Source organism: Electrophorus electricus, chromosome 5 (genome assembly GCF_041902795.1).
Source record: "Electrophorus electricus isolate QZ-2024a chromosome 5, ASM4190279v1, whole genome shotgun sequence".
Taxonomy (NCBI): Eukaryota; Metazoa; Chordata; class Actinopteri; order Gymnotiformes; family Gymnotidae; genus Electrophorus; species Electrophorus electricus.
In genome coordinates, this window is record NC_137501.1 from 26,643,838 (window position 1) to 26,670,520 (window position 26,683).

Below are 26,683 nucleotides of genomic sequence, written 5' to 3' on the forward strand. Positions count from 1 at the left end.
GTATGAAATATGATAGAGTGTAGTTTGCAGTTTGCATCATTTATTATCAGTGAAGCACACCGTGTTTCAAAGTGGAGGATTCCGTTCTGATGATGTGCCTGAAGAGCTAATGCGCTGAATATATTTTTAATGTGCTGATATTTTTTATGTGCTGAGAAGGTTTTTGTTTCAAGTCTGTGCAGTGATAACTCCACTCAATTTTTTAAATTCTTGAAATAAATATTAATTTTATTCCAGAGTTTACAGCACAAGTTAAAATAGTTTGGACTACAACAGAAGCACATGTTTCTCATCACACTAAATCTGAGCAATAGCAACACCTTCAGAAAGCGCAACACGTTTCACAAAATGATTTGCAACAATGAACTTATGTTACAGTAAAAACCAGCTTCAAAAGTCAGCATGACTTATTTACAGCCCTCTTATCCCTCTCCCCCTTGTTATACTGATTTAAATTTATTTTGCAAATGCTAAAGTCTCGTGGGTTAGTGTAAGAGACTCACAGCTACAGAGTGCAAAACTGCGTCAGTGTAAAGGTTTAAAAAAAACTTCTTCCTACTTCAAATAAAACATATCAATAAAACAATTTACTCTGAAAAAAAAAAAGATTATGGTCTCTAATGTAATCATAAACTGAAGCCCCAAAAACATTAAATTAATGAAGTCTACATTATTAGTAGTGACTCCTGATATGTATATTTCAATAATGCATCATAAATTCACATTAGTAATTAACATATTTATGAAGTTAAAATGACTCTTTTAGATGGATCAGGCTTTTTTGTTACTCTAATTGCTTAACTGCATTACAAGATGTGCTGTATTATTAATTTCAAATTGATGACCTGTTCATTTTGATGCATAAAACAATATTATTGATTTTTAGTTGCTGCTGTCAGCACTGTAAGATGATACTAATGTTGCTACTAACCTTTAATATGATCATTGCCAGTACAGAAGCAACAGCTTTGTGCTGGAACAATTATTAGTCCTTAAACCCATTCTAGAATGCTCTATGTTGGTGACAACCCTTGTTCCAAGACCAGTTTCCTGACACTACCCTTAATCCTAGAAAACTGTTTTCTGTTCAGTAGTTGGGGAAGAATGGTCAAATCCCCGCTAGGACCCTCTGCCGCAACGAGGCAGCCATCATCGCAATTACAGGTCATCAGACTCTGGGATCTCTGGGGTCTCCAGGGGCACGGTGGGAAGGATGAGGGGCAGGCCTTCAGAGATCCAGCCCTGGGCTGTTCTGTTGAACGTAGGTCTCTTGGCTGTGGCGTCCTGGAGCTCGGGGTACTGCGGCGGGTTCAGGTCGATCTCTGGGATCTTGAAGGTGATCCCTCGAGGGGCCTTATCGAAGCCTCCGTATGGTGTGGCCACCCTGGACACAAAAATATAGAACATCTTTAAGCACCCACATCACTTCCACCCGTGCTCACTTCACCTGTTTGGGGAGGAGGGTGTTGGTTGTCAGTATAGTCTCCATTCAGCTCTATCTGATCCATAGTCGCAGGTAGAATGGCTGGCAATGCATGTTCCTTCCATCCTTTATGAATTTGGACAGGAGTCCCTGCTGGCTTCACTGACTTGAATGTAGAGAATAAGTATGACTTATTATTTTTATATTAGTACATTTTTCCTCTTAATTTTTCTTCCATGGTTGTTCATCTAAGCAGAAAGTACCTTGGCTAATGTCATGTGGAGACTGACATGTGGGTTGTTTTGAATTATTTTTTATAATTAACCTTAGGAGAAGTGTGCTTCCTTTTTAATATGTTCCTAATTGTTTTCTGTTGTGAGGATTGGGGAGAAGGATGTTGTATTTGGATTTTAGGTGAAAAACAAATTCAAACATTGAATGAAATAAGTCAATAATTGCACCATGTAAAAGTGGTCAAATCTACTTATATTAAATTGCACATTAAAATCAGCCAGCGCAGCTGTAACTTGATAGCACTGTTCATAGTGTTTATGTTTTGACAAATAAAAGTCATGGTATTAGTGGACTTGACCATGCAGTTGCCATCCACAAGGGGAAGCTGCTCTGCAGGAATATCACATAACTTCCACCATGTCCTCCTCAAATAATTGTTTTAACACTATATACCAGCAACACATTTTGGAATTTGTGAACTTTGATCCAGCTTGGTTTATACAACACTGTAATTACCTGTGGTGAAGTAACTGCATTTATTATGAACAAAAGACAAAAAATTAATTAAAATAAAGGAAATAATAAGAATGTGATGAATTCAGCTGCATAGAAGGTCTCTGTAAAAATCGAATTAAAATGCTTTTAATAAATTTGCATTTGCCATTGTGGAGTGGCAGAGGACAAGGTGGCAGCCATACCTATTAAAGCTCCTGTAATCGGGCATCTCGGCTCTGGGCTCAGGTACAGGCATCCTGACTTGGAGCGTATCAGCCAGAGCCGGGTCATTGATGATGGCCTCTTCCCAGGGGGAGTGGTAGGACTTCGGCAGGGCTGTGGCATTGAACCTCTCGGGGGGCACGTCCTTCAGGGGGCCCCCATAACCTGGGAAAAGCATGGAAGAAGATATTGAAAAGGACTCTCAGAAAGGAAACAAGAGTACCTGCAGCTGAAACTGAAAGATGGGAACGTTGTTAAAAGTTTTATGTAAATCTGTGAACTATGTGAAACATGGGGAGTGTGAGAAAAGACATTCGTTACTGTCATTGATAGTGACATGAATAAGTATACTGATACATCCAATCCAGACAAAAATGGGAAATGTGAAGCACCTGAAATTATATCACTAATGTCAATGTCCAAATAATATAATATATATAATGAGAAATACAGTAAAAAAAAAAAAGAAAAAGTTCAACGTACATATTCAAATACAATATTTAATAAAAGCGCTGCTGTTAAAAGATAAATCAAAGTTTAGGCTTCATTTAGACACATAGAAACAAGAAACATATGCACAAGTTGGCCTTTTATAGTCCTGGATTGCACAGTACATTATAATTATTTCATTATTTCGGATCATGCAGCACATTGATCTGGAAGGCCTGTTTGATGGAAGGTGAAGGGCTGCAAGATCCACACAGCCTCTCTGCATTCTCCTCTCTAGGTCTTACCCTGCAACCTTTCTCCCACAAGAGATAAGGGAAGGTACTGGAAGTATCTGCTCTGTCCTGCACGAATCCACAAAGCTTAGTAACGGGTGTGGGAGATGACCGAAGACTTATCTAATCTCGTGTGACAAGTGCTACCCTCATCACATCCTCGATGAAGAGAATGGCTGTGTGTGTGTGTGTGTGTGTGTGTGTGTGTGTGTGTGTGTGTGTGTGTGTGTGCGCGCGTTTGTATCTGTGTGTGTTTGAACAGCCTACAAGAAAAATAACTGTTTTAGATGCTTTCTGCAGAAGGATCATCTAAAAATTAGATATAAGGTTACTCCAACCTGCAGTTACTACAGTTTCATTGAGTGAAAGATTCCTAAATATTATCCTTGTATTATACATCATAGTATGTTCTACTACAGAAGGAAAGAAAGACTTTGCCACATACCCGGTGCGATTCCCTCAGGGTTCGCTGCATTTCTGAGATTAGGGGTGTTGGGGGGTGTTTTAGATGCGTCTTTACTTTCCGCATATTCAACATTAGCTTGATCTTCATTCTTGAGAAAAGAACCAATAAGAGAACAATCTGATGTTGTTGTTGTCATTTATTTAATTATCTAATGTAGGCTGTAAAACAAGAGTTGGATTTGTGATGAGCTTCTGTACTCAGTTATTCCATCACGCAAAACTCATTTCCCTCTTGAACAGTTACTCTTGGTAACCATCGGAAAGGCAAGCTACATCAATACAAATTAGAAAAAAACCTAAGTGATATTTTTATATTTATCACATTGGCATAAATTAATCTCAGGATATCTTTTATTTATAAGAGTATAGTTCCAAACTAAATGAAACTTTCAAAGGAAAAATACTGCTGCTCTAATAAGTCTGCTTAGATCTGATTACTTGTAAGTTGTCAAGCTCAAGTATTCATGTAGCTCAAAGGCCAAATGACAGACTATCTACCATGGGCTGGATGCCCATCTAAACAACTAGCCACCCAGTGGGGATGCCTTGGTGAAGCTAGGAGTAATCATTGTACCGCATGACTACATAGCTGTCAGAGCAAGTGAAGTTAAATGTAGCAAATGATGACTTATCAAAGTGAAACATTCTCTAATAGGCAGCAGCATTATTATAGACCCATTAGATTAGCAATGAACTTAATGTTGGTGATGTAATGATACAACAAGTGCTGTAGCCTTATTATAATGAAAAGTTAAATATAATATTACTAAACAAGAAAGCGGAAAAACACGAGTAGCGTCAGAGATAGCATCTTGTTTAAGCCAAAATCGTGGTCACAGTGATGTTCGAATATATTTGTATCTGAAGCAGTTGTAGGCTACATAATGCAGCACTACTTAAACTCTCTGTAGGTGCACAAAGAATCTGGCACGCGTAGTATCCAGACGTCTGCCAGCGATGATAAACGAAGTGGCGAGTGCTCAGTGGTATCGCAGACTCCAGTGAGGGAATGTTTGGTAGGTGGAGAGGGCATGTGGCATTCTCTATCTCCCACGTGTGGCGTCAGTTCCAGCTGCATGGTGCCATGATACCCTTTGCCTCGGTGACCATCTCCACATAGCTCAGAAGAAGGCAACAGCAACGTGTCTGGTCCTACTACTAGTGAAACCAGGCTAGCATCAAGGACATCAACTAGCAGTTAAATGCTAGCTATAAGAACTGCAAGTGGACGTCATTTATCAGTGCTCTGTTAATGGTCTTTATGGATTTGTGTAAGCTTTATGTAGCCCACTACTTAACCCTTCCATTGATGCTGACTTAAACTTGTCATTAGCTGCCTTAAGGGTATTTCACTACTTTTTTAATAAGGATGAATGAGCATTCTGGACAGAGTAGGATGACCTAAAATGGATTCAGGTTTACAGCCCAGCCAAGCAGAAGGACTCCCTATACAACTAATCAGTTGTTTGTGGACTGATTCAACAAATTCTGTTAAGTGTGCTCCTCATTGGTTGAAATTAAAATCTACAGGCACACTGATGGATGAGAGTAACTCATACCACCCCCTTAACACAGGAAATATTCTCATGCATTTTTACTTACATTCAGAATTGCATTGGCTTCATTCTGAATACTTTCAAAGGTGTACTTCTCTGATCGCCGCTGCCGCATTTTGAAGAGGCGGGAGCCTCGGTTGGAGAGGAGAGAGAGCTCCTCCAACATGATGTCTTTAGGGATGGAGAGCTTTTTGCCAAGGTCCATGGTATCACCTAAACAATGAGCATCATATTGTTATCCAGTACAAATCCAGTACTACTTTTGATTCACAATATCTTTATAGATGCTACACAATGAACCATATGCCCTTCATTGGTGACTGTAATGGTAGTTTGGAAGGACAAGCATTATGGCAGTATACTTCTTTTTAACAGTGTGTAAGCTGAAGTGATTTGAGTCAATTTGTGATGTATGACAATGAATGAATGACTTGAAAGTCATAATCTTGGGCCAAAGACTGTGAAGACTGTCATTTTCTAACTAACTTAGGTTAACAAGATAACTGATATATTCTGTGGCAAAGATGTCATGAAAAATTCAAGAGGGTGTAACATTACACCCCAAATGCACACTGTATAGCATTTATTCAGAGGTGTTTCTATTTAAAGACAAGGAATGTACAGGTATGTAAAGTTATCATGTTAGTGCAGAACAGTCAAAGCATTAGTTTAATGTCACATGTTCTGTTTTACCTAACAGATACAACTGAAGACCATGCAAAGCAAACATTTTTCACACTTTTAAGATCAGATGGCTGCTTCTCTTAAATAAATGGTTGGTATTTGACTATGGGAGAGAAGAAATATCTTTAATACATAAATGACATTTCAGTGTTTTGCAGTTACAATTTACAGTTTGATATGGTGCCACAGCTATTAGCATTAATAAACAGGTATTTTACAGGCAGTTGATCTTAAACTGATAAGCAACAATGGCCGAGCTAGCAGTCTGCTGCCAGCCAGTCACCCATTGGCTGTTTCAGTAGGTTCTACAGGCACTAGCTACCTTTGAAGAGCCCCATGTGTCACATTGCATTCCTTGGGGGGCACAGGACAGAATAGTTTGGTGTTTTGTCTGCCCAAATTTAACTTGTCAGTTGAGGACTGAACCCTGCGCTGAGCTGGGTGGTGTTGGAGCAAGGCAAACCGTAAACCTCCCAGAGCCGGGGCTGCCCAGAGTGCAGGTTCAACACCCCCACTGGCGGGCATATGCCTGCGGCTCTGTATTTTTGGGCTGTTTATGGTGCGGCTCCGGGAAAGTCCACCAAGACACTAGCAGCCGTGTAAACTTGGCGGCAGAGATGGAAAGCGGTGCAGCTGTCCATGATCTGGCTACCTCGCAGTTGTCTTCTGTCCAGTAGACTTCGACCTCCCTCATCCCCCCCATCGCCCCCAAACACATCACCAGTCAGCGCAAAAATAAACCTTTCGCCAGGGGCGAAAGATATTCTGTGGTCAGACAGCTCTCCCCCAGCATGGTTTTCAGCCTGTGGAAGGGCTCTCTGAACCTCCCCTCTGGCATTCTCCAAAAAAAAGGTAGCTAGGTGGCGTGGCACATGTCGGGTCTGTTAAAGCTGCCCACCGCAAGACCTGGGTTTTGTGAGGTTTTAATACAGCGGTTAGGGATTAGGGAATCAGTTGGAATGCCCGAGGTCGAATCTGTACCATTGGCACCACCATGAACCTCACGACAAATGGCCGCCGCCTGCATCTTCCTCTCTCGGGCTGAAAGGGTACTGAATCGTGACATGGTAGCTGGTCTTAACCGGTTGCGGTGTGTAGAGACGTGCTGTAAGGAATGCATAAAGGGCTCAGAAGACACCAGTATGGCACATGGTAAAAACCAACTAATCTTATACATGTGGTAGTTATAGTGCATTTTAATAATGGTATTACAGAGAATAACCATTGTATAGCACCTTACTAGCCGGTTTTAACCACTGATAAAAGGGCTGGTGGAGATGGACAAAGCATTTTGTAATTAATTACCCCAAATGATGTGATACCTCAAATGACGTGATGTGTTAGTCGTTAAATTCACCATTCATTTTTGCTCTCTTCAATACTCACACAGGGGGGAAAAAAAAAAAAAAGTTTATGGTTGAAATTTTTATCTTATGCACAGGAATACTTTGCGAAAGTCTAACGCAAGGTGAACTATGTGTTTCTTATCAGCTTCATCCACTCATTCATCTACTCAGCCATCCATACATCTATCCACCCATAAGTCCTGGATTCCCATGTCTTTGACTAGCTCATGTTCAAAAGGGCAAAGGTAGGAACACTCCTTAAAATAAGTGCAGTGTGTGTGGGAGCTGCGCGTGGAAAGAAGTCACATGTTCCTGGAGGATTCTCAATGATTTGTGGCTGGAGAAGAGGCTAGTGATTAGGTGCTCTGGCTTCAGCATAGAATGTGTTACTGAGAACTCTAACCTTGTTATTTCCAAGGCAAGCGTTCACCACTCCATAGACCATCCTCACAGCTCTTAAGCCAGCCTGACCTTGTGAAAGGGCCAGCTTGCTCTCATGTCCAAACTGATTGTCATCAGGTATGATTGTAACTTACATTAAAGGATATGCAGTTTAGATTGTTATTTAGTATTTTAGTTTTTTTGTGTGTGATAATGCAGAGAAATCCAATATATTTAACCCATTATTTTAGTATTTGTGGGTTTTAGTCTTTAAATAAAAGGAAGGGGTATGCTAAGGTCATATGTATTAAACTCAGAGTACAAATGCAGATCTAGGATCAGTTATCTCCTTTCACATCCCAACATAAGCTATTATTTGCACAGGGAGAAGCTGACCCTGTTGTTGCTCATCATGTTAAAGTACAAGGAAAAACCCATCAGTCAGTGTCAGCAGTGGTCTTCTAATATGTGAGTAATAACAGAAAAAAGACTATGAAGTAAAATGTAAAATAGGCCTACATAATAATTACATACTTTTGCGAGTAGCGGGAGTGTGTATTTTGTTAGAAATTTACCTGGAAAAGCTGATTAAAATGTAGCAGAAGTCATCATTTTTGGCATGCATATTAGAGCTGTAAGCATGCACTTCTCTGGCCTTTTATCACGAGAAAGAGCTTGAGGCAAAACCAGCGCCAGTCAGGCAGGTCCCTCACAAAGTCATCACCTGGTGCCATCACCAATGTCCCAGTCCATTTTACAAACCCCCAAAAGCCTTACAGGCAGGCAGGCCTCTTACCTGAATGTGTTGTGCAAGTCTCGGGCTGTACCTGGAGGTTCTGAGGGAATGCAAGAGGTCACCCTGGGTAGTTTGATCCGCACCGAGTCTCCTTTCTCCCCCTGTCTCCACCCGACCCACTGTGAGGTGGGGGCGTGTGTGTCCAGGGTCGGAATGCCAGCTTACATCAATGGACTAATTTTAGCCTGCGTTCAAAACTCCAGCCCCCTCACAGTGCCATGAGAGGGTGAGGACAAGAGGTGGGGGAAGGGGGACATATGTTAGGAAGGTGTAGGTAGAGTTTGTCAATATGTCTGTGTAGGTTGAGGGGATGAACAAATGATGTGCAGAATAGAGAGAAAAGCATGAGAGTGAGAAGAATTAACACAGAAGTAAAGAGAGCTCTTTTATTTTACTGTATGGAATTTAAGTTCCAAGTGACTAGGGTGGTCAGGATACCAGGCTGGCCTCAAAGGTGTCAACCAGTACAGTAAATGTTTGGACCATCCATCTCTCTAGCCCTCTCTAGTATCTATTTCCTTCTTTCTTTTGCCTGGAGGAGCTGAGGGCATTCAAATGCACAGGCCTTATTACATAACTGCTCTTCCATTGAACCCCAGACCTGAGGAGTAGTGACTTGCTTTGGGACATTTTTTCCCTTTTTTTCCCCCTCCTTTCACATCCTGCCTCCATTATCATTAGCTCTATCCACAAAATAATCAATAATATTGACATCTACAGTGCACTCTCCTTTAACTCTGTTCAGTAATCTTTGAACTGCCTCTTATACAATTTCAAACTTTTCAGCTACTCCCTCTGCAGATAGTACTGGACATACTGCTGTGGCTGACTCTATTTAAGGGGCCGAGGCATTTGCTGGTCCCAAGGGCAGCTCAGCCACGCAAAGCCTGGATAGCTCGGTCCCCCACACTTATATGGCGAGGCTAGGGAATGTTTTCCACTGTCTCCGAGAACTGAGAGCATTTAATACCATTCCCACACTAATTTCACGCTAGGCTGCTGTGCTTTACAATGAGGTAGAGCAGCAATGGTGATGCTGGTCAACACTACCAGAAGTGTTTGATTATGTAACTACATTGTTACATTGCCCTGCCAGTGACACATGATCTTCTGAGGTACCTTTTAATAGAAGAGGCTCAGTGGTGCAGTGTTAGGTTTTGTGTTGGCAGTACTGGTTAGGATGCATATATTACATAGGATTACCCAGTTAAAAGACTGAACATTTTCTCATTGGATTCCTAAGTCTGCTTGACCCAAATATGTCACTGAATTCATCTGAATGTCAAGACACCCTTTGTGATGCATAGATGAAGTGTAATTGTTAGTGGGCAGAACAGCCATGATTGTAGTTCACATTTTGGGCTATACTGCATCTAAACAGCATGGGCCTGCATTACCAGCCCCAGGTTTCAATGAATGCAGTGGATATTGATTTTCCAGATGCACTAAATGTGAATATCCCAAACACCTAAAGGCTGTTGCTTCATTACCCGAGAGGCAGCTTCATCCCACATGTTTTACCTCAGTACTCACACTTCTAACACACTGTTAACCAGCATATTAGACAGCCACCCCAATGTTCACTGACCCTATCAGAAACACTGGAAGGCTGTGCTTCAGTGGAGGACTATATACATTGTTTTTAGAGTACCTATTGTGAGAAGTTCTATACCAGTCAAAATCATTTGACTAACTGATGTAGCAAAAGACAAAAAAAAAAAAATTATTTCAATAAAAAACAGGCTAATATAATGCAGGAATGGTAAAATTTGTTATTTTAATAACAACATGCTTTGTTTGGGAAAAACAAAGAGAAAAACATTAAAAGTGATTGCCAGTGAACAAGCCCATGACTGAATAGACATCACACATTATAAGAAGTCTGCTGTGCGTTCTGTCGCGTCAACATGCATGTTCCGTGCAGATCAACAACAATCAACTATGGGAACAACTGTTGCTGCACTGATGTCATTCCTATTACTCTTCCTATTACCATGAAGTTACAACATGAGGAAAAATTACAAAACAAAAGCACACTTGGAGACCATCATCACCAGATATAAAAAAAACTCAAACGTATGCACTGAAACTGATTCCAAATGATTAAATGTGTATTGTAAAAAATCTAGATTTACTGTCTATAAACTTCAGGTTGTCATTAAATGCAATGCTTTTTTATTTTAGTTACAGCAACTATTCACAAATGTCATTCAACCCAAGTACTAAATGTACCTTAAGTATAATAAAATACATTCTACAAACAATGTGTTTCATCATTACCTTTTTTCAGCTCATAAGAAACATGCAAGTACCCATAACTTATGTCACATTTGCTACACTGGCATGTTATCCCAAATTTGTTGGGGTAAAGGTGCTACACACGTCTATACTCATACCCTACTTTCTAAGTATAGCTTTCATGAAAATATCCATTTAATATTGCTGAAGCAGGTATTTCGATCATTAAACTGAACAACTATAATTCATGTTACTGTTTCTAACGATCTATGTGAGCTGTGAGAAAACTGTGAGGTGGATCATAACAGTCAGTGCTACAGGTCACTTCTGTTTCCAGCTGACTCTATACATTTGCATGTTGGAGTGAGGAGAAAAGTTTCTAGGCAAAGAACTTGTTCCAGTGTACCTGTCACCTGGAAGAGGCTGGGCTGGTCTGAAAGGCGGCCCATATGGGATTGTTTTTCCTGAGGCGGGGGAGAAGGCCTTGCTGAATGATGGGATGCCCACTGCTATTTCAGCTATTGGTCGCCCGGTAGGGTTATTGGATACCTGTCGCTTCCAGTCCAATGATGACTCTGGTAGCGACTTCCTGTGCGCTGTTCCGAAAACCTCATCAACTAGGCCTAGGGGGCTCTGAACAGTTGCTTCCCATGGAGAGAAGGGCTTTTGCAGCCGCTCCACCCCGGACATCTGCCTGTTCAGTGTTCCGCGTGTGGAATGGAAACTTGGACTGGACACAGAGGAGTGTCCCCGGGGCAGAGACATGGAGTGGCTCCTGCTGTATACCTTCATGAGGGGAAAATGGCACAAACAGGATAGAAACAGGACAGGCAGGATCAGAACTGGTCAATGCTGTGTTTAGTGAAAAATAAACGTGTAGGTGATGCTTTGAATATTAGTATATCCCAGGAACTTATTAAGGGCTTTTAAGAGTCCTATGTAATTTGTCTTTGCTGCCCTCATCTGGTGCCTCTTTGGTAACTGAAAGATGGGGCTTTCTAGAGCGCAGTTAAACTCTTTGGACTCAATGATAGATTTTTATATGTCATACGGTCATATAGTCTAAAATGTTACAGCTTAATTCTCATTATACAAAAAACATGCCATCTGTAACATGGAGACCACAGATCATCTACTGTCACAAACAGATGACAGTGATATACACTAAACATTAAATTAATAATTGTTTACTGATAAAACATACTATAGAAGTATATATTAACTAATAATTGCTAATAAATTATAATAGTAGTATGTATTTACTAATATTACTATTATTTTAGAGGAGTTGCAAAACTCCAAATCAGTTTTGTAGTTCATAGGTACAGTGAGTGCTAAGCCCCAAATAAACATTGTAAAGCAACTATCACCAGAACAATAATTAGTCTAACAGTCTAACACCATTTTTAACATGTGGCTCTTGGGAGCACACAACCATCATTAGGTTGCTGCACACTGCATGTGTTATAGTATTAGCTATCTTCAAACCAGAGCTACTACATATATGATGCAAGCTAATGTTAGAATTTAGCTCCATTGTCATACTCTAAACTTATCCAGAATCCATTGATGTCGTCTAAACAAAAATAGTGCTAGCCCTTTTCCACAAGGGGGCATCTGAGGGGGGTTTTAAACACTTACCTCTTTCCGAAGGCACTTGGCTTGTTGGCAGGTGTGGAACTTATCAGGTTGCTAAGCAGAAGCAGTGCTTAATAGGTATTGCATGTTTCGAAGATAGAAGGGTGGACTGCTAAATTTAGAAAGGGTGCACACTGTTGCAGTGTAAAGTGAACCACAAGTATTTGAAGACAGCAGCTCAACACCACTTTTCTATTATATGGTTATAAAGCTAATGAGAGCAATATGTCTTATGTGTTTGGTTGCTGGATAAATACTGACTTGCTGGGATATTATAATTAATTTAATTTTGTAAATTTATTTAAAGAAATATAAAATGTCCAGATGTTTTGGGTAAAGGTTTCCTAGGTAATGAATGTTCCGAGTGAAAAGAATTAAGAATTGCTCAAGAATGAAATCAAGCAAAAAATGCCCTGATGGGTCTGGACCAACTGGGAAGCAGTGAAGGCTATTGCAACAAAACACTGCAGAAGGACAATGATGTGAACTAGATAAAGAAGAAAAGCCACAGAGCTGAAAATGAGATGAAACAGACAGAGTTGAAAGAAACATTTAATACGGGAAAATAGGGGAAAGGAAGTGCAATATTATAATTATAGGGTGAACATGAAAATAATAGACCACTATGAAGAGATATTTAACCTAGAATCGGATTTCTACTTACACAAACGATTACAATAGGACTTTAAGCCATATCAGGGCAGGGATATTTGTTGCAACAACCACACAAGTGTCACACACATGAAAATTCACAATAAGGAAAGAATCAAAGTATGCATAGCAAAGTTTAAAGGCTGCAGACAAACAAAAAAGAAAGACATCTTTAGTGATGAAAGAAGTCAATAATACCCCAAAGGCAAATCTACTAATCTGGCAATAATGGACTGTCATGCAGCAACACTGGGCGTTTGCCTTCACCATCAGTAGAGAGTTTGAAATTAGGTCTCCTAGCAATGGCCTCTTTCCCAGTAGTGAGCAGCTGATTTTGTTTTAAATCTCCCCAGAAATTGTGGACACTAACCAAATTCCTAATGCATTAAAGCCAAACACTCCATTTATGTTTTGCCACCAGTCCTTTTTTAACCAAACAAAATGGCTGACATGGTTCACTCTCACATTCTTTCTTTACGTCTCATATAAATTTAACTCTCAATGCTTTCAAGGATAAAAGACAATAAAAACATAAACTTAAGATATGATAATCAAATATAACTCTTTTTCCTGAGATTCTTGAAAAATATCTTTCCATCATAATAAATATGAATACTTACAAATAAAATAATAGTCTATTTGGGATGAATAATCCATGTCGCAAATTCTGCATTAGTGCTTTCATTATTCAAAATATAGTACAACTCAGTTGCAATATTATTCAGACATGATTAATTATTTAGACAGTTTATCAAGGAACTTAAAACAATATCAGTAAACTCTATGGGTGAATTATGAAGTAATTCTCGCATATTTGAAATATGTACTTCAATTTTAGTTTCCCCCTTCTGTGGAGGCAATTGTATTAGACATTTATATTTTCAATCCATATAAACCATTTTGAAATAAAAAAAAATATTTCAATTAATCATTTTATGCAGGTTGCTTGCTATATGCCATTTCTGCCACTAGTTCTATGGACAAATTAATTACTGGTGATGGATTAGCAGCATTCAACTTCAATTAGTGTTGCATCACCACTGGTTTCCACTGCTTGCCACCAACAGCTGCCTTTTTTGCAGAAAATCTAGGCCTTGGAGCCATTGGCAAAGCATGTCTTGAGATCACTTTGCTATTGTGCAGAAAAGAGGAGGGGGACACATAGACATTGGTGGCAGTAGTAATGAGAGGTGTGGAGAGGCTAGAGAAGACTTTTGTGCTGTGGCCATCGTGCACGGCTGGTGGTGCAGGCAGTTTTCTGTGTGGTGGCTGTGAAGCAGCAGCAGCCTCAGCAGGTGTGGGCTGATGGGTAAAGGGATAGGACACACTCACCGGTCCTCCAGGTGTTGCAGGAGCATCTTGTTTAAATAGCTGGGCACTTTCAGAAGATATGGCAGAGGACGGAGGCAGGGTAGGAGATGGGAAATGGCCAGAGGATGGAGCTTGCAGATGGGTAGGAGTATGGATGGGGATTTGTTTGAACTTTGGAGGAGGAACAGGAGATGCTTTAGGGCTTGCAGGCTTCATTTCTGGGCTGAAGTTGTAGGTGAAGAGTGAGGAGTTCAGCTGATAAGGCTGATGTTTCATGACATCTACAACACTGAGGTGTTTAGCTTTTGGCTTGGGTTGCTCTTTGCTTGTTTCAGACTTTGATTTTGGGCTAGTTGCATTAGGGGACTGCTTCTGTGCTGCTAGAGGGTAGAAAGGGGATACAATTGGGTTGTAAGACACTGGAGGAGGAGCCCGGATATTAGGAGAATATTTCCAGGCGCTTGGCATGGACAGTGTGGGTGAGGGGGGTCTAGCCTTGTTGGCCTGCACAGTCTCTGTGTCTACTACAAATTTCTCCATGCGAGTCTGTCGCCTGGCAAATAGCTCTGCACCTTTTCCCTTAAAGGTTGGCCTATCTGAGAACCCTGTTTCTGAGGCATGCCCCCTTGAAGAAGCTGATGGAGTGTTGGATGGGTGGAAGTAAGAACTCCCACGATGGGGTGGGCAGGAAGCCACAGAATTGGCCTGATATTGGGGCTTTGCCCAGGGGACCTTTGACTGAGGGGGGGCTGCATGGCATACAGTTGGGGACTGGATACTCATTGGTGCTTGCTGTGGTTCTGAAGGCCAAGTAGCCTGATTTGAAGTTGATTGACTGGGTGGCAGCCAGCCAGACATATGCTGCTGTGGCACTCGTTGGGTTGGTGATGGAACCCAGGATTTGTTACAGGGCTGAGGCTGAGGTTTGTGTAAAGCCTGGTTTTTCTGTGCCAGAGTTGAGTACACTTGAACAGGAGCAGGACTTGATGGTGTAAGGGGACTGCGAGGGGTATGGCCCTCTGTAGACCATGGCGGGCAAGCTGGGTTGATGGCAGGCTTGGGAAGGACAGGTGGAGGGTTTTTTTGCCTTACTGTTGGAACTTGCATGAAGTTGCAGGCCTCTGCACCAAGACTGAGGTGGTCTTCCTCTTGAAATTCTCTGGAATCTGATTTGTTTGTCCCTCTCCTTTTTATTTCTGGCAGAATTCCAGTTTTAATAGCTGGTACTACAATACGTTCATCACGAGAGGCAATTATATCCCCTGTGGGTGACCAGACCTGGGGGCTTGTGTTCACTGGAATGGGAACTTTGAAGATGTTTTCAGGTTTTTTCAATGTTGGGCTTGGGACACCTTTAACAGAGGAAAATTGTTTTGGTGCTTGATTAAGACCACCCAAAAATGGCTTGGCAGTTCTGTTAGGCACAAGGGATTTGGACATTGAAGATGGATCTAGACCATTTACACCAGTGTTTGGGTGGTAGTCATGCTGTAGTTGATATTGCTGTTCCTGATATTGTAGTTGCTGCTTGACTTGAACATCTTGCTTGACAAGAGCAGTTTCCTTTTGTGTAACAGGCATTGAGGGGACAATGACCTCATCTTCTGCAAATGCTTCCACTGGTATGCCCTTCCGTCTCATTTCCTCGTGTTCTGCAGCAATTTCATCAATCCGCTGGCGCCTTTTGGCAAACATCAAGACTCCCTTGCCTTTCGTCTGTGGAAGCTGCTCCATTGCCTTCCAGCTATGATTTATTGATACTCCCCCAGCTAGTGGATTGAAGTTGTAAGTGATGTTCAAAGCAGTGCCTCGGCTTTCAGCCTCACAACTGGAATCTTCTTCAAGCTCAGATCCACTTGTTGTTGCAGAGGAAAATCTGAAGTTCTGGTCTAAGCTGTCTCTGTCAAATCTGTATTCGTCCTTAAAACTATTGTCTATAGGCTTTCCTGTGCCGTAGCTCACGAGCATAAATTTTCTGGCCCTTTGTCGACGCTTCCTGAATATCAATACCCCCTTACTTTCAGGGTTTGGTGCAGCAGTCAGGAGCAGAGCGATGCATTTACATTTCGATTGAACCTCCTTCAGGTGCTTTTCTGACTGCCCCTCACTGCATCTTAGGCCTACAGTGGAGGTTAGAAGGACAAGAGAAACATGTTATTCTGGAAACCTCTTAACCTTCTTATCTTAACCATCGCATTATATCTAATACAAATTTAAACAACATGACTTCAAAATTTGAGAGGAAACTACATGAAGGAGCTTTATTTTAATATACTCCTGTGGCTGAGCATGTACTGTAGACTAAGGTGCTAGCAACCATAAGGTAATGGGTTAAATTTCCAGGGAACACATAATGTGTGATATATACTGATAAATGTATGAAAGATGCTCTGGATAAGAATATCTAACAAATGTACATTTTGTGGAAAGCAAATTAGGTTAAAAAAAAACAAACAAACAAATAAATAAATAAATACATACATACATAGAAAGTTGATATTCCTCAGCATTTATATTGTGAGTTGGATTTATTTTGTGTCTCTAGTGGTTGATGGAACAATAATCAAGGACCAGTTTTCCAAACTTTTAATCTGGATTAAATTTGTCTGAATAACCAAATCCACCTTTTACCTATCTAGGGTCAAATTGAGCTCATTTATTTTCTCCTAGTTTTACAAAACATTGGTGTTAGGTAATGCTTATCCAGATATCTCCACATCAGTATTTGGAAATCTTTGTATTAGATGTCAACTCCCACATGCTATACAGATTCAACTAAAATGCATAATGAATCACTTAAAAACAAAAGTTTCTTTCCTCACAAGCTCCTCGTAAGCATATATAATGGAATCTGCATTCATGTCCATAGAGGCCTTCTACTTTAAATTTTTCCAATGAAGTTTAACCTGCTCTGTGGTCCTTATTTGGCCAGTACCAGTGGTACTAACACAATCACAAATTGAAGCCCAAACAAACTCCAGGCCAGAAGAATGCAGTTACTTCAGAAAGGAAGCAGACCTTTAAGAAGCACCTTCATTCTTCTGGCCTGGGATAGTAATGTACACCTTAAAGTGGAGTAATAATGATGAACACCGCTTGATAAATATGACTTCACAATAGCACGTCAATCATGTTTTATCCAAATTAGATATAGGTTATGTTTCATTTAATCTTGATTCAAGGTTGGATTCGATTACAAAATACAAATACAAATATTTCGAATCAGAAATGTTCGGATGTGTTTTGAAAAAAAATTGTTTTTCTGATTTTATGTGAATCTAATTGCATTGATCCTACCACATTTCTTTGGAAAAACTATACCTAGGAGAAAATGTGATATCCCAGTAAGAAAGAAATGAACATTACAATAAATATTTGGGTTTGATTTTTCAGACAAACAGCACAAACATTCCAGGAGACGAGGAACTGAAGTATTTTCTCCATAGTGGTCCATTTTTATAGCCTTTCAGCAAGGTTCAGCTACCATTACCCATCACCAATTTCTCATATTCATCAAGAGCAGAAGCATATGGTCCAATCAAAGTTGCACATTAACTATAACATTCAGTAGCATTTGATATTATTATACGTCTTCAAGAGCAGCTGGGTGAGTCAAAGCAAGCTTTGTTTGGAGGCATGAAAAACCAGGAGGAAGAATCTGCAAACACTCCAGAAACACTATAAGAACATTCACTTACATTTAACTGCACATCTGCTGGATTTGCCAGTCTGTATCAGTATCTAAACAAATAGATTTGCTCTCCTTAGTGGTGGTCCAAGGCATCTACACATGCTGCAGCCTTTTTTTAGGAGTGCAAATGCTACAAGAGACCATAATATCTTCAGACAAAAGTGGGTGCCCACGCTAAGAGCAGAAGTGCGGTGGGATGGTGCTATAGATGGTGTGGAGAGAGGCGGAGAGCAAAAGAGAGAGAAAGAGAGAGAGAGGGGCGTTCACTTCGCAATATGTTCAGGGCTGCAAGCCGAGAGAGATTAGATAACGAACCACTGATGACACATGCTGGTGTCTGTCAAACCTCTGCAGGCATCTGCATGGACACAGACTGAAGCAGGTTGCTTCTAAATGCTAGAGTGAGACCCTCTCTCTTCATCTGAACCTTAATCTTATTTGTGAGAGCAAGACAAAAAATTTTGAATTGGCTTCAATATGACTCCTAAATGCTGTCCTGAACCTGACTTAATCTCACAGGCTATTATTATCCAGAGCAGAAGCAAGTGCAAAACGATCCAATGATCTGGGCCCCTCATTTTGTAAATGGCCAGATGAGTCTCCCTGTCTCAATTTGGATTACTCTTGTATATTGCAGAGCAAGCATATTTAGATATACATAACAAAAACAAAACAAAAAAATGCAATGCCTAATAAAGCCTATAAAGATCAGATGCTAACCAGAGCCTATAGGTTGGTTATGGCAAATAATTCTCACTCTATAAATTACCCCAGAAACCCATACACACCAAAAAAATAAAATAGTAATAGTAGAAAAAACATAAAAGTCTATCATATGGGACAGTGCTTCCATATGGATACTTTTTTTTTCTTAAAAAATGCATACAATGCCTTTTGAGCCTTACTAGTTATGTAAAATAACTAAGTGGCTCATATAAAACTTGTTTCCAGTCTAAGATTTGCGGTCATTAAGTTTCGTATAGTTCATAGTGCATTTCATGTAGTGCACAAATGTGAGTGTAAAAACAAGCACTAGGAGAGAGTGAGACACAGAGAGTGCAAGGTGGGAAGACTTACATGCTTGTCTTGCTCCGTGTCTCCTGGCTCTGCTGAGTCTGTTGAGGGAAACAGGGTCCCACTGCTCTGCCTGCTCAGCACCCTGGGTTCCAATTCCACCCAAGACATGCAGCGCAGGAGGTGCTGTCTCTTCTCCTCCCTCCACGTCTCCTTCACCTTCCTCCTTCCCCTCCTCTTCTGATTCCAGGGAATCTGAACATTCCTAAGTTGACTGATTCCTTGGTCACAGCGAGGTCATAGCCTGGTTGGGCCTGGAGGAGCCGGAAGCAAGGGACCCATGCCACGTGGGATTCTGGGCAACGCTATCAGGGGCAAGAGCCCTGAGAATCCCTGAGCCCTGGTCTTCAGTACAGAAATGGCCATCATACCACGGACATGAAAGGGAGCATGGTTATGGTGCAGTGGCCCTGGGTGATCATCCCCCTGGGAGCATTCAGAGAGTGAGGACTCAGGGTCCCATGGGGATGGATCATACTGAAGCTTCCGGTCAAGGCGGGCATCTGGAATAGAGGGTGACTGCTGGTCCTCTTGGGGCTCGCTCTTGGTTTCCCCACAGTATGCCTCATCCTGGGAGCAGTAAGAACCTGCAGGCTTTCAGAAATGGACCAGGTCTCTTTGTCATCCATTAGAGTCCTCTACGGCAAGGTCCATTTACTGGGATAACACACTCAGACCTGAAAAGAGAACAATCGGGTAACTTTTAATTATCAAAAATTGTAGAAACAGTTATAGTTATTTATTGACAAGAGCTACATTAGCTTCAGTTTATTATTTTTCAACTTTACACAAGTTGTGAATGAAAAAATATTATTGACTTTGTACTGGATGGGCTTATGAATATAACGTGTTTTACTTATTACTGCATTTTTTGTACTGGTCAACAGACTGCTGGTTTATATTCAAATACTATGCAGACACACACCCCTACAAAAAAACACAAACAAAACAAAAAAAAAACCCATTAAGAATATCACTGGCCTTTCCAAGACATTAAACAGCAAAGTTATACTCAGAGCAAATGCAGGCTACCAATCCTAATATAGGCAAGTGAGACAAACTGAACCTTAAGGACTGGGTAAGCATATGATTTATGTGTTTGGTGCCACTAACAAATTTAAATAGTAATAAGCTGCTTATTGTGACGAAAAAATACTCCAATCAAAAACATACTAATAAGTAAAATAAAGGAATGCAATTATATAATACAATTGCATCTTCAATCTTCAACTAGTTTGCGTTACACACTAACATACATCCTATTCATACATATTTTCTAATATGTATTTTAATAATTACCATGGGATAAAAATTTAAGATAGATGTATAGATCAGTGCTACACAAACCTGATCCTGCACTGGATGTACCCTGCACATGTCAGAGTTCTACCTTCTCTAGCACTGCAGACTCAACTCAACAGCTCATGAACAAGTTTTTCATCAGGTTTAACTAATTGTTTTAGAGCAGAGAACTCTAAACTGTGTAGGGTAGTAGTACTATAGAACCAGGAATGGATTGAAACACTGGAAAGCAAGGATTACAAAACTATAAAATAAACACCTGCTTTAAACCTCCATGGCTCCTCCACTGCATAATGAAGTGTAGTGTGAAGATATCCAAATAGTTTTATGCATTCATTTTGCAGAAATGGACCAGCATGAACTTCAGCTGAACCACTGTAAAGTTTGTAGTGTTGCATGATAAACACAAACACTTTTTTCTTTATTTTCAACCTCAAAATCAGTGCAATTGGGTGCACAGCAAGACTTGCGCAAAATGTGCTCTGTCACTTCAATAAAGTGCTATGCATTCATCAAAATTATAGCAATGTTTGGAGAAGATATTGTTTTATGTCTCTGCCTCACCAGGGAGCATGTAGTTCTTATACATAGCTCATAGTGGAGAACAGGTCCCCTCCTCACTCTAGATGGAATGGTATTCATTGTTTGGGCCTTAACGGTAAACTATCATTCGTGTCATGGAAGCCAAACAAAACAGTGGGGCAGGCTGTTTTCCACAAGTGGAGCTTTTAGACTTCTGATGGATCCACTGCCACATCATTGCCATTTAAGTCTCCTTGTGCGTTAGACGCATATGGAACAAAAGGGAGACGGCATGGGTGCACAACAAGAAAGAAGGGTATATTCTAATCAGGCATCAGTGAGTGTCTAAGGACCTGCCACTAGGCAAGCTACTACTTCTCTTGAGAAATCATATTGCTTATGCACTATGTAGAATGTGTAAATTTTATACACTATGGTAAAAAGACCAGAAATATCTGTTAGCGTAAGGGTTGGTCTTTTACTGTTACTCTTACTGCAAAGCTAGACATAAAAAAAGGTTATAATGTTCTTACTGGAATAGTTTTTTTCAATCCTTTGACTCTGGTTACTGTGTAACATTATACCCACTACTACTAATATACATAACAATTTATAATAAAAATAATGTTCATCTTCTCAATACTATGTGAATAGGATATTAAACTGTGAATATGATAATCTGAACTGAGTAATCAGAAGCATATTGAATAAATTGTCATATATAACAACATCAAATGCCTTAGAAGACAAAAACAGCATGTTACCATCAGCTGTCTCTACATTATTTTTATTTATTTGAACCATGACCTTAACGCAACTGCACACCTGTTCTCTAAAGAGATATCTAGTCTTTGCAATGTGTCTTTGATATGTAAGCATCTGGGTAATGCACACCCCCTCTTTGCTGGCAATCAGTCATACCACTATGGTTTCAGCAACATGACTCATTTCCTTGAGCTAATGGAAAATTAATAACATGATCAATCATAGTCTGGTCTGCTCTCTGAGTGATACCCATTCTTAGGCCCAAGCTTCCATACGATGATCCTGATTGGCCAACTGCATATGAACACTTTATCAATATTCAGCTGTATTTTAGCAAATTGAACATGCCAATGCTTGTGTTACTACTCACATTTTCTGGATCTGCCATGACCACATGCTCTGCTAGCCCAAACAGGGAGCAGTCTAATATTTCCTCAGAATGGTATGTAATGTGCCATGGCAATGTGGAATAGACAGTGGTCCACCCAGCAAGCAGGTCATTAATCCACAAATACAGGAGATATGGTGAACATTTCATCTGCTGTTAAAGAGCACATATTTATTATTGGCATCCATAAAACAAATGCTAATCTGCAGTGATTTCTGTGTTATACTAGTAGGCCATGGTCCAGCTGTGCTGCAGCATTCCAGCATTTTCCTCTTTTTCATTATATATGATAAGCTATTATGAAAAACATTTATTGTACAATAGCAGTCAAGCATGGGTGCATATTAAAACTTAAATGTAAACATTAAGTATAAATCTTTGTGTTTATGCTTAAAACACATAGTTATTGCAAAAAGCTGTGCATTCTTTAACTAGGTTCAATTAGCAATACCATGACACAATATTTTGGGAGAGCAAAAGAAAAAGTACCACTTACATAAAGTGTTACATGAGGGTGTCTTAGAAGGTAGCCAAGAAAGGACAGATGTGTCAGTAGGCCCAGAGAAGTGATCCTCTATCCTCTTTCCAAATGCAACACATGAAGAAATACCCACTCATAAAAAGGTCCACAACACCTTGTTAGGCTTGTCTCATCAATTAAAATATAAGATGTATGTTACAGCAATTTTGTTTACAGCATTTGGGAGAAGTTCTTTTCCAGAGAAACTTACAGAAGTGCTTTATAGTTTTTAGCAAAACGTATCCTTAAGCATATGTTAGTGTCAACAATACTATCAGGCTAAAACCCTGGCTAAACCAGGAGATAAGGCAGTAAATGTTTTTGGTAGTGCATATTTAAGTGCTTAGTGAAAAGGCAACTCTTCAGTTTTCATTTAAAGGCAGTGACTGCCTCAGCTGTACACACAGCCAGGGGAAGTTCTTTACCAAGCATGTTTACTGGAATTGTTATAGTAGACCAATATCTATAAAACAGGCAAATGTCACAAACCTGCTTGTAAACGTCACTACTTTTTGTAACTTTCAGACCCTGCGTTCAACATTTTTTTAAAGAGCTGCTTTTTATTTTGGCGCCCTCTACTGATGAATGCCAGGAAGTGCTGAATGCCAAAGGTAAACAAGTCACCGCAGGCTCCAAAGAACGGACTCCGGACGTAATTTTGACTTAGTTTAGGCTGCAAATCCATGTTCAATTGAAAAGGTGACTCTCGTTTTATGGTTTTGTCCAAGTCCATGTCACGCAGCCTCAGACGTTTTAAGAAATTGCAAGATATGTCGAGTTATTCTCCATACGTGCGTGGTCTATAGGCACTTTACACCACCTACTGGTCGACTGGTAGTAATCAGGTGCAGAGAATAAAAGAACCGTTGTTACAAGAACCAAGTTTTTCCATGCAAGAGAGCAATGATATTCTGATATGAAATAATACGACATTGTATCCTTTGGCAAGAACCTGGACGTTATATCTTCTAGATGTATTAATACCAAAAAACGCATTATTATCAAAGTTAAATTAATTTACATTTTAAAATGTACATTATTTTTTTACCAATCAGACTTCTTTCCATAAGCTAAATTAAAATGCCCTTTAAATATTTCAAATACAAAGGCTTGGCCAATTAGGATTTTTTCCACCACTTTGAACCAGAAGACTTGAGTTGCCCCTTCTGTCCACTTTATCTTAAACATGCAACACACCTTCTCAAACTGAACTTGCTAGCACTCAGAATACATATTTTGAATACATATAGTGATACCTTGCATTGCACATGTGCGCGCGCACACACACACACACACACACACACACACACACACACACACACACACACACACACACACACACACACACACACACATGTGGCATGGTTAATGACTGGCCTGTGTTATTTCAAATGAAACTAAGAGACTGGTTTATATTGTTTAGATTGGCCAGATCAAATGAATGCCTTGATTCATCAAAACACTCACAGGATACATTTCTAGAACATCTGAGATTGGTCAGGGTGCTCATATGACACAATAAAAAAGTATTTTGAATAAGGTGACTTATTTGCCAAATGCAGCCTTATGTGAGATTGGTATTGCAAAGACAGGTACTGCTATGATAACATAAACAATTTATTGTTCAGCCTTATCTTAAAGCAACAAATGTTTATGGTTACAGGCAGTCTGCCAGTCAATTTAAATACAACACCATCACCCGTTCTAAGAGTAAATTAACAGCTAATAAAAGAGAACTGGGGTTGAATTACAAGAGGTCATAGTTATGAGTGTTTTGTATCCAGCTAAAAGCCAGGATTAACATGTACAATTTTGGCCCCAGTGAGACCAGTGAGACACATTTGTACATCAGCAAAAACATTTCAGCTGAATTCATACACACAGACTCATATGGCTTCTTCTGCTGCCTTTTATGGGAACCACTTGACTTTCCAAAAATACACTGCAGTTAATTTTTGATGATGACACTATCTAAGATTTGGGAATACAAATTGTAGCATAATAGATCTTTCTAATCATGTCAGCCACATTCAGAAAGAGACTGAAATTATAATACATGCATCAGAAATTTGATCCATAACTGCTGCTTTGGAAAAACCATGCAGTAACTCTGCATTCAGATGAGCATATGATGTCGACGTGTAAACATGAGCGTTTAACTGAACAAGTCTGCAGGGACAGAGCTCGAAAGAATGGAAGTGCCACAACTGGGGTGACCATTCTGTTCTGCAGCCTGACCCATGAACACTGTTCCTGGGGTCAACACTGTCACACCATTGCTGTTTTGCAATAAAGACGATACACAACACACATGCAGTGATATCTAATAAATCTTTCAAAAGCTTCACATGTTCCTTTAGGGATGGGTGGGGGGTGTTATTACTCTAACACTGATAAGTTCAATATGTGTGATTTCAAATAATAGTTATTACTGTACCATTGATTAAGTTCTAAAGCTATGGTATGTCCTACTGAAAGAGCTGCTATGTCTCGGAACATCCTAAAAAAACTTTTAATTAACTAATACTCTATCTAACCATTACAAGACTGTCAGATAAAGCATTAGCTTGTGTTCATAACATACTGTTTGTCTCTGGTTAACTTAAGCTTCAATACAGTGATTATAGTGTGTGCAGGAACCTTTCTAGGGCTGTAAGGCAAACATGCACAGTGTGTCTAAACACAGTGATGTACTCAGACCTAACTGGTCTAATAAATTAGTGTGCAATTATCCATCTGCCGACGATTATAGAGTATCACTATGGCCTCACAATGTTCCAGCAGTAACACCAATCCTAGCTCTATATTTAGTTCTAAACTTAAGATAACGTATTATTGTATTATTATTATTATTATTATACACATTATATTATACACATTATTGATGTATTTCAAAAATAATTCCAACAATAAAAAGACCAACTGGAGAAGTACTGTGTGACATTGTTTAAGCAGTGAAATAAAGTAATCATTGTTTAAATAGTGAAGCAATTAAGTAATGTATATCATTGTTTATTGAAGTAACTAAGTAATGTGAGACATTATTTAGGTAGTGAATTAAGTAATGCATGACATTAAGTAGTGACTGAAGTAAGCAATGCATGACATTAAGTAGTGCACTCATCCATGCAAACATGAATTGGTCAATGTTCCCCACAAAAGTTTGACTCAACCCACTCTGAAAACAATAAACCTCAGTGCAGTGCACCTTATTGTAATCTACAATAAGAAATAAAATTGTAAAATAAAAACAAAATAAAGTAAAAACAAAAAAAAACATAGGAGCTATATGAGATCATGTCATGCTTTAAGCAATCCCCCTTACCTGAGATATTAGGTCAGCTCAAGGGATTCTTGCTGTCTCCTGGAAGAGTGTGCAGGCTCTGTGCGATGCTAAGAGGCTCATACCACCCACAATTTGAGCTGTTCTCATTCTCTCAGGCAGAAAGCCTATCATAGAGTCTGTGTACTGATAAAGGGTGAGGGGTGAGTCACAAAAAAAGGCAGAGAGAAAAGAAAGATTAAAAAAGTCAGAAAGAAACAAAGCCAGGAGGACAGGCATTGGGTTAAGGACCACGGTGCTCATCTGAAACCGACAATCTGTTTCACAGCTTTTTAGGTTTTATTTATCAGTGGATTCTTGATTATTGAGAATCCAAGTAGTCTAATGCTAACATAGCAAATTGAGTAGTATTAAAAACTGGCAGTGTCTGCAGGGTTCACATTATTTTAAAACAAAACAAGCAGAATTTTCCATTTTTAAAAAAATATTAAATTAAGCCAAATAGAAGGGACGGAGTATTTATCAGTAATGGAATGTCCCATAGCGGTTTGTGGCCTGAGAAATGCCATCCTTTTCCCAAGAGGTCCTAATGACAGGACTACCATCTGGATGTCTAGGTCCAAAAGCAGCTCAATAATACATCAAAGGCAAAATGCACTTATTGTATCTTTAAATGTAAATCAAGGAGGCCTTAATATATCAAATTTGTAGTGTTTGTAGTATATAGTTAATAACACATTAACTGTCTGGAAGCATGCCCTAACCACATCCTTAAGAGTTTTCTGTGCTAGGGTTGCCATTTTTTCTTGTCATCACCATAGATATTTCATACCAAAGCTTCACCTAAAAAATTATAGGAAACTAATAACTGCTCATAAGAAACATCCGTGGAGGTGATGTTGGTATACATAATGTATAAAACTACACACTCTAGCAGCATTGCATGAGGTTTTCTAGCATTTTATTAGCTAATGAG

At 39.7% G+C, this 26,683-nt stretch overlaps 2 protein-coding genes across 3 annotated transcripts; both read right to left on the reverse strand.

Moving 5' to 3' along the window:
* Window positions 1-198: 198 nt before the first annotated feature.
* On the reverse strand, window positions 199-8,479 carry myoz2b (myozenin 2b). 2 transcript variants are annotated; one of them, XM_027020480.3, is made up of 6 exons: window positions 8,325-8,479; window positions 6,783-6,906; window positions 5,164-5,330; window positions 3,542-3,650; window positions 2,356-2,539; window positions 199-1,384 (listed from the first exon to the last, which is right to left on the reverse strand). In XM_027020480.3, exons 2-6 carry the CDS (start codon window positions 6,865-6,867, stop codon window positions 1,159-1,161), a joined length of 771 nt encoding a protein of 256 aa, XP_026876281.1. In that variant the 5' UTR covers window positions 6,868-6,906; window positions 8,325-8,479; the 3' UTR covers window positions 199-1,158. The 2 variants fall into 2 exon arrangements, with proteins under 2 accessions (XP_026876281.1, XP_026876282.1); XM_027020481.3 differs by lacking the exon at window positions 6,783-6,906.
* Window positions 8,480-12,736: 4,257 nt separating this feature from the next.
* Window positions 12,737-19,580, reverse strand: synpo2b (synaptopodin 2b). The gene is given in 4 exon segments (XM_035530246.2): window positions 12,737-16,282; window positions 18,931-19,329; window positions 19,332-19,523; window positions 19,526-19,580. Coding segments are annotated over 4 exon segments (3,030 nt in total). The 5' UTR covers window positions 19,557-19,580; the 3' UTR covers window positions 12,737-13,874.
* Between the last annotated feature and the right edge of the window lie 7,103 nt (window positions 19,581-26,683).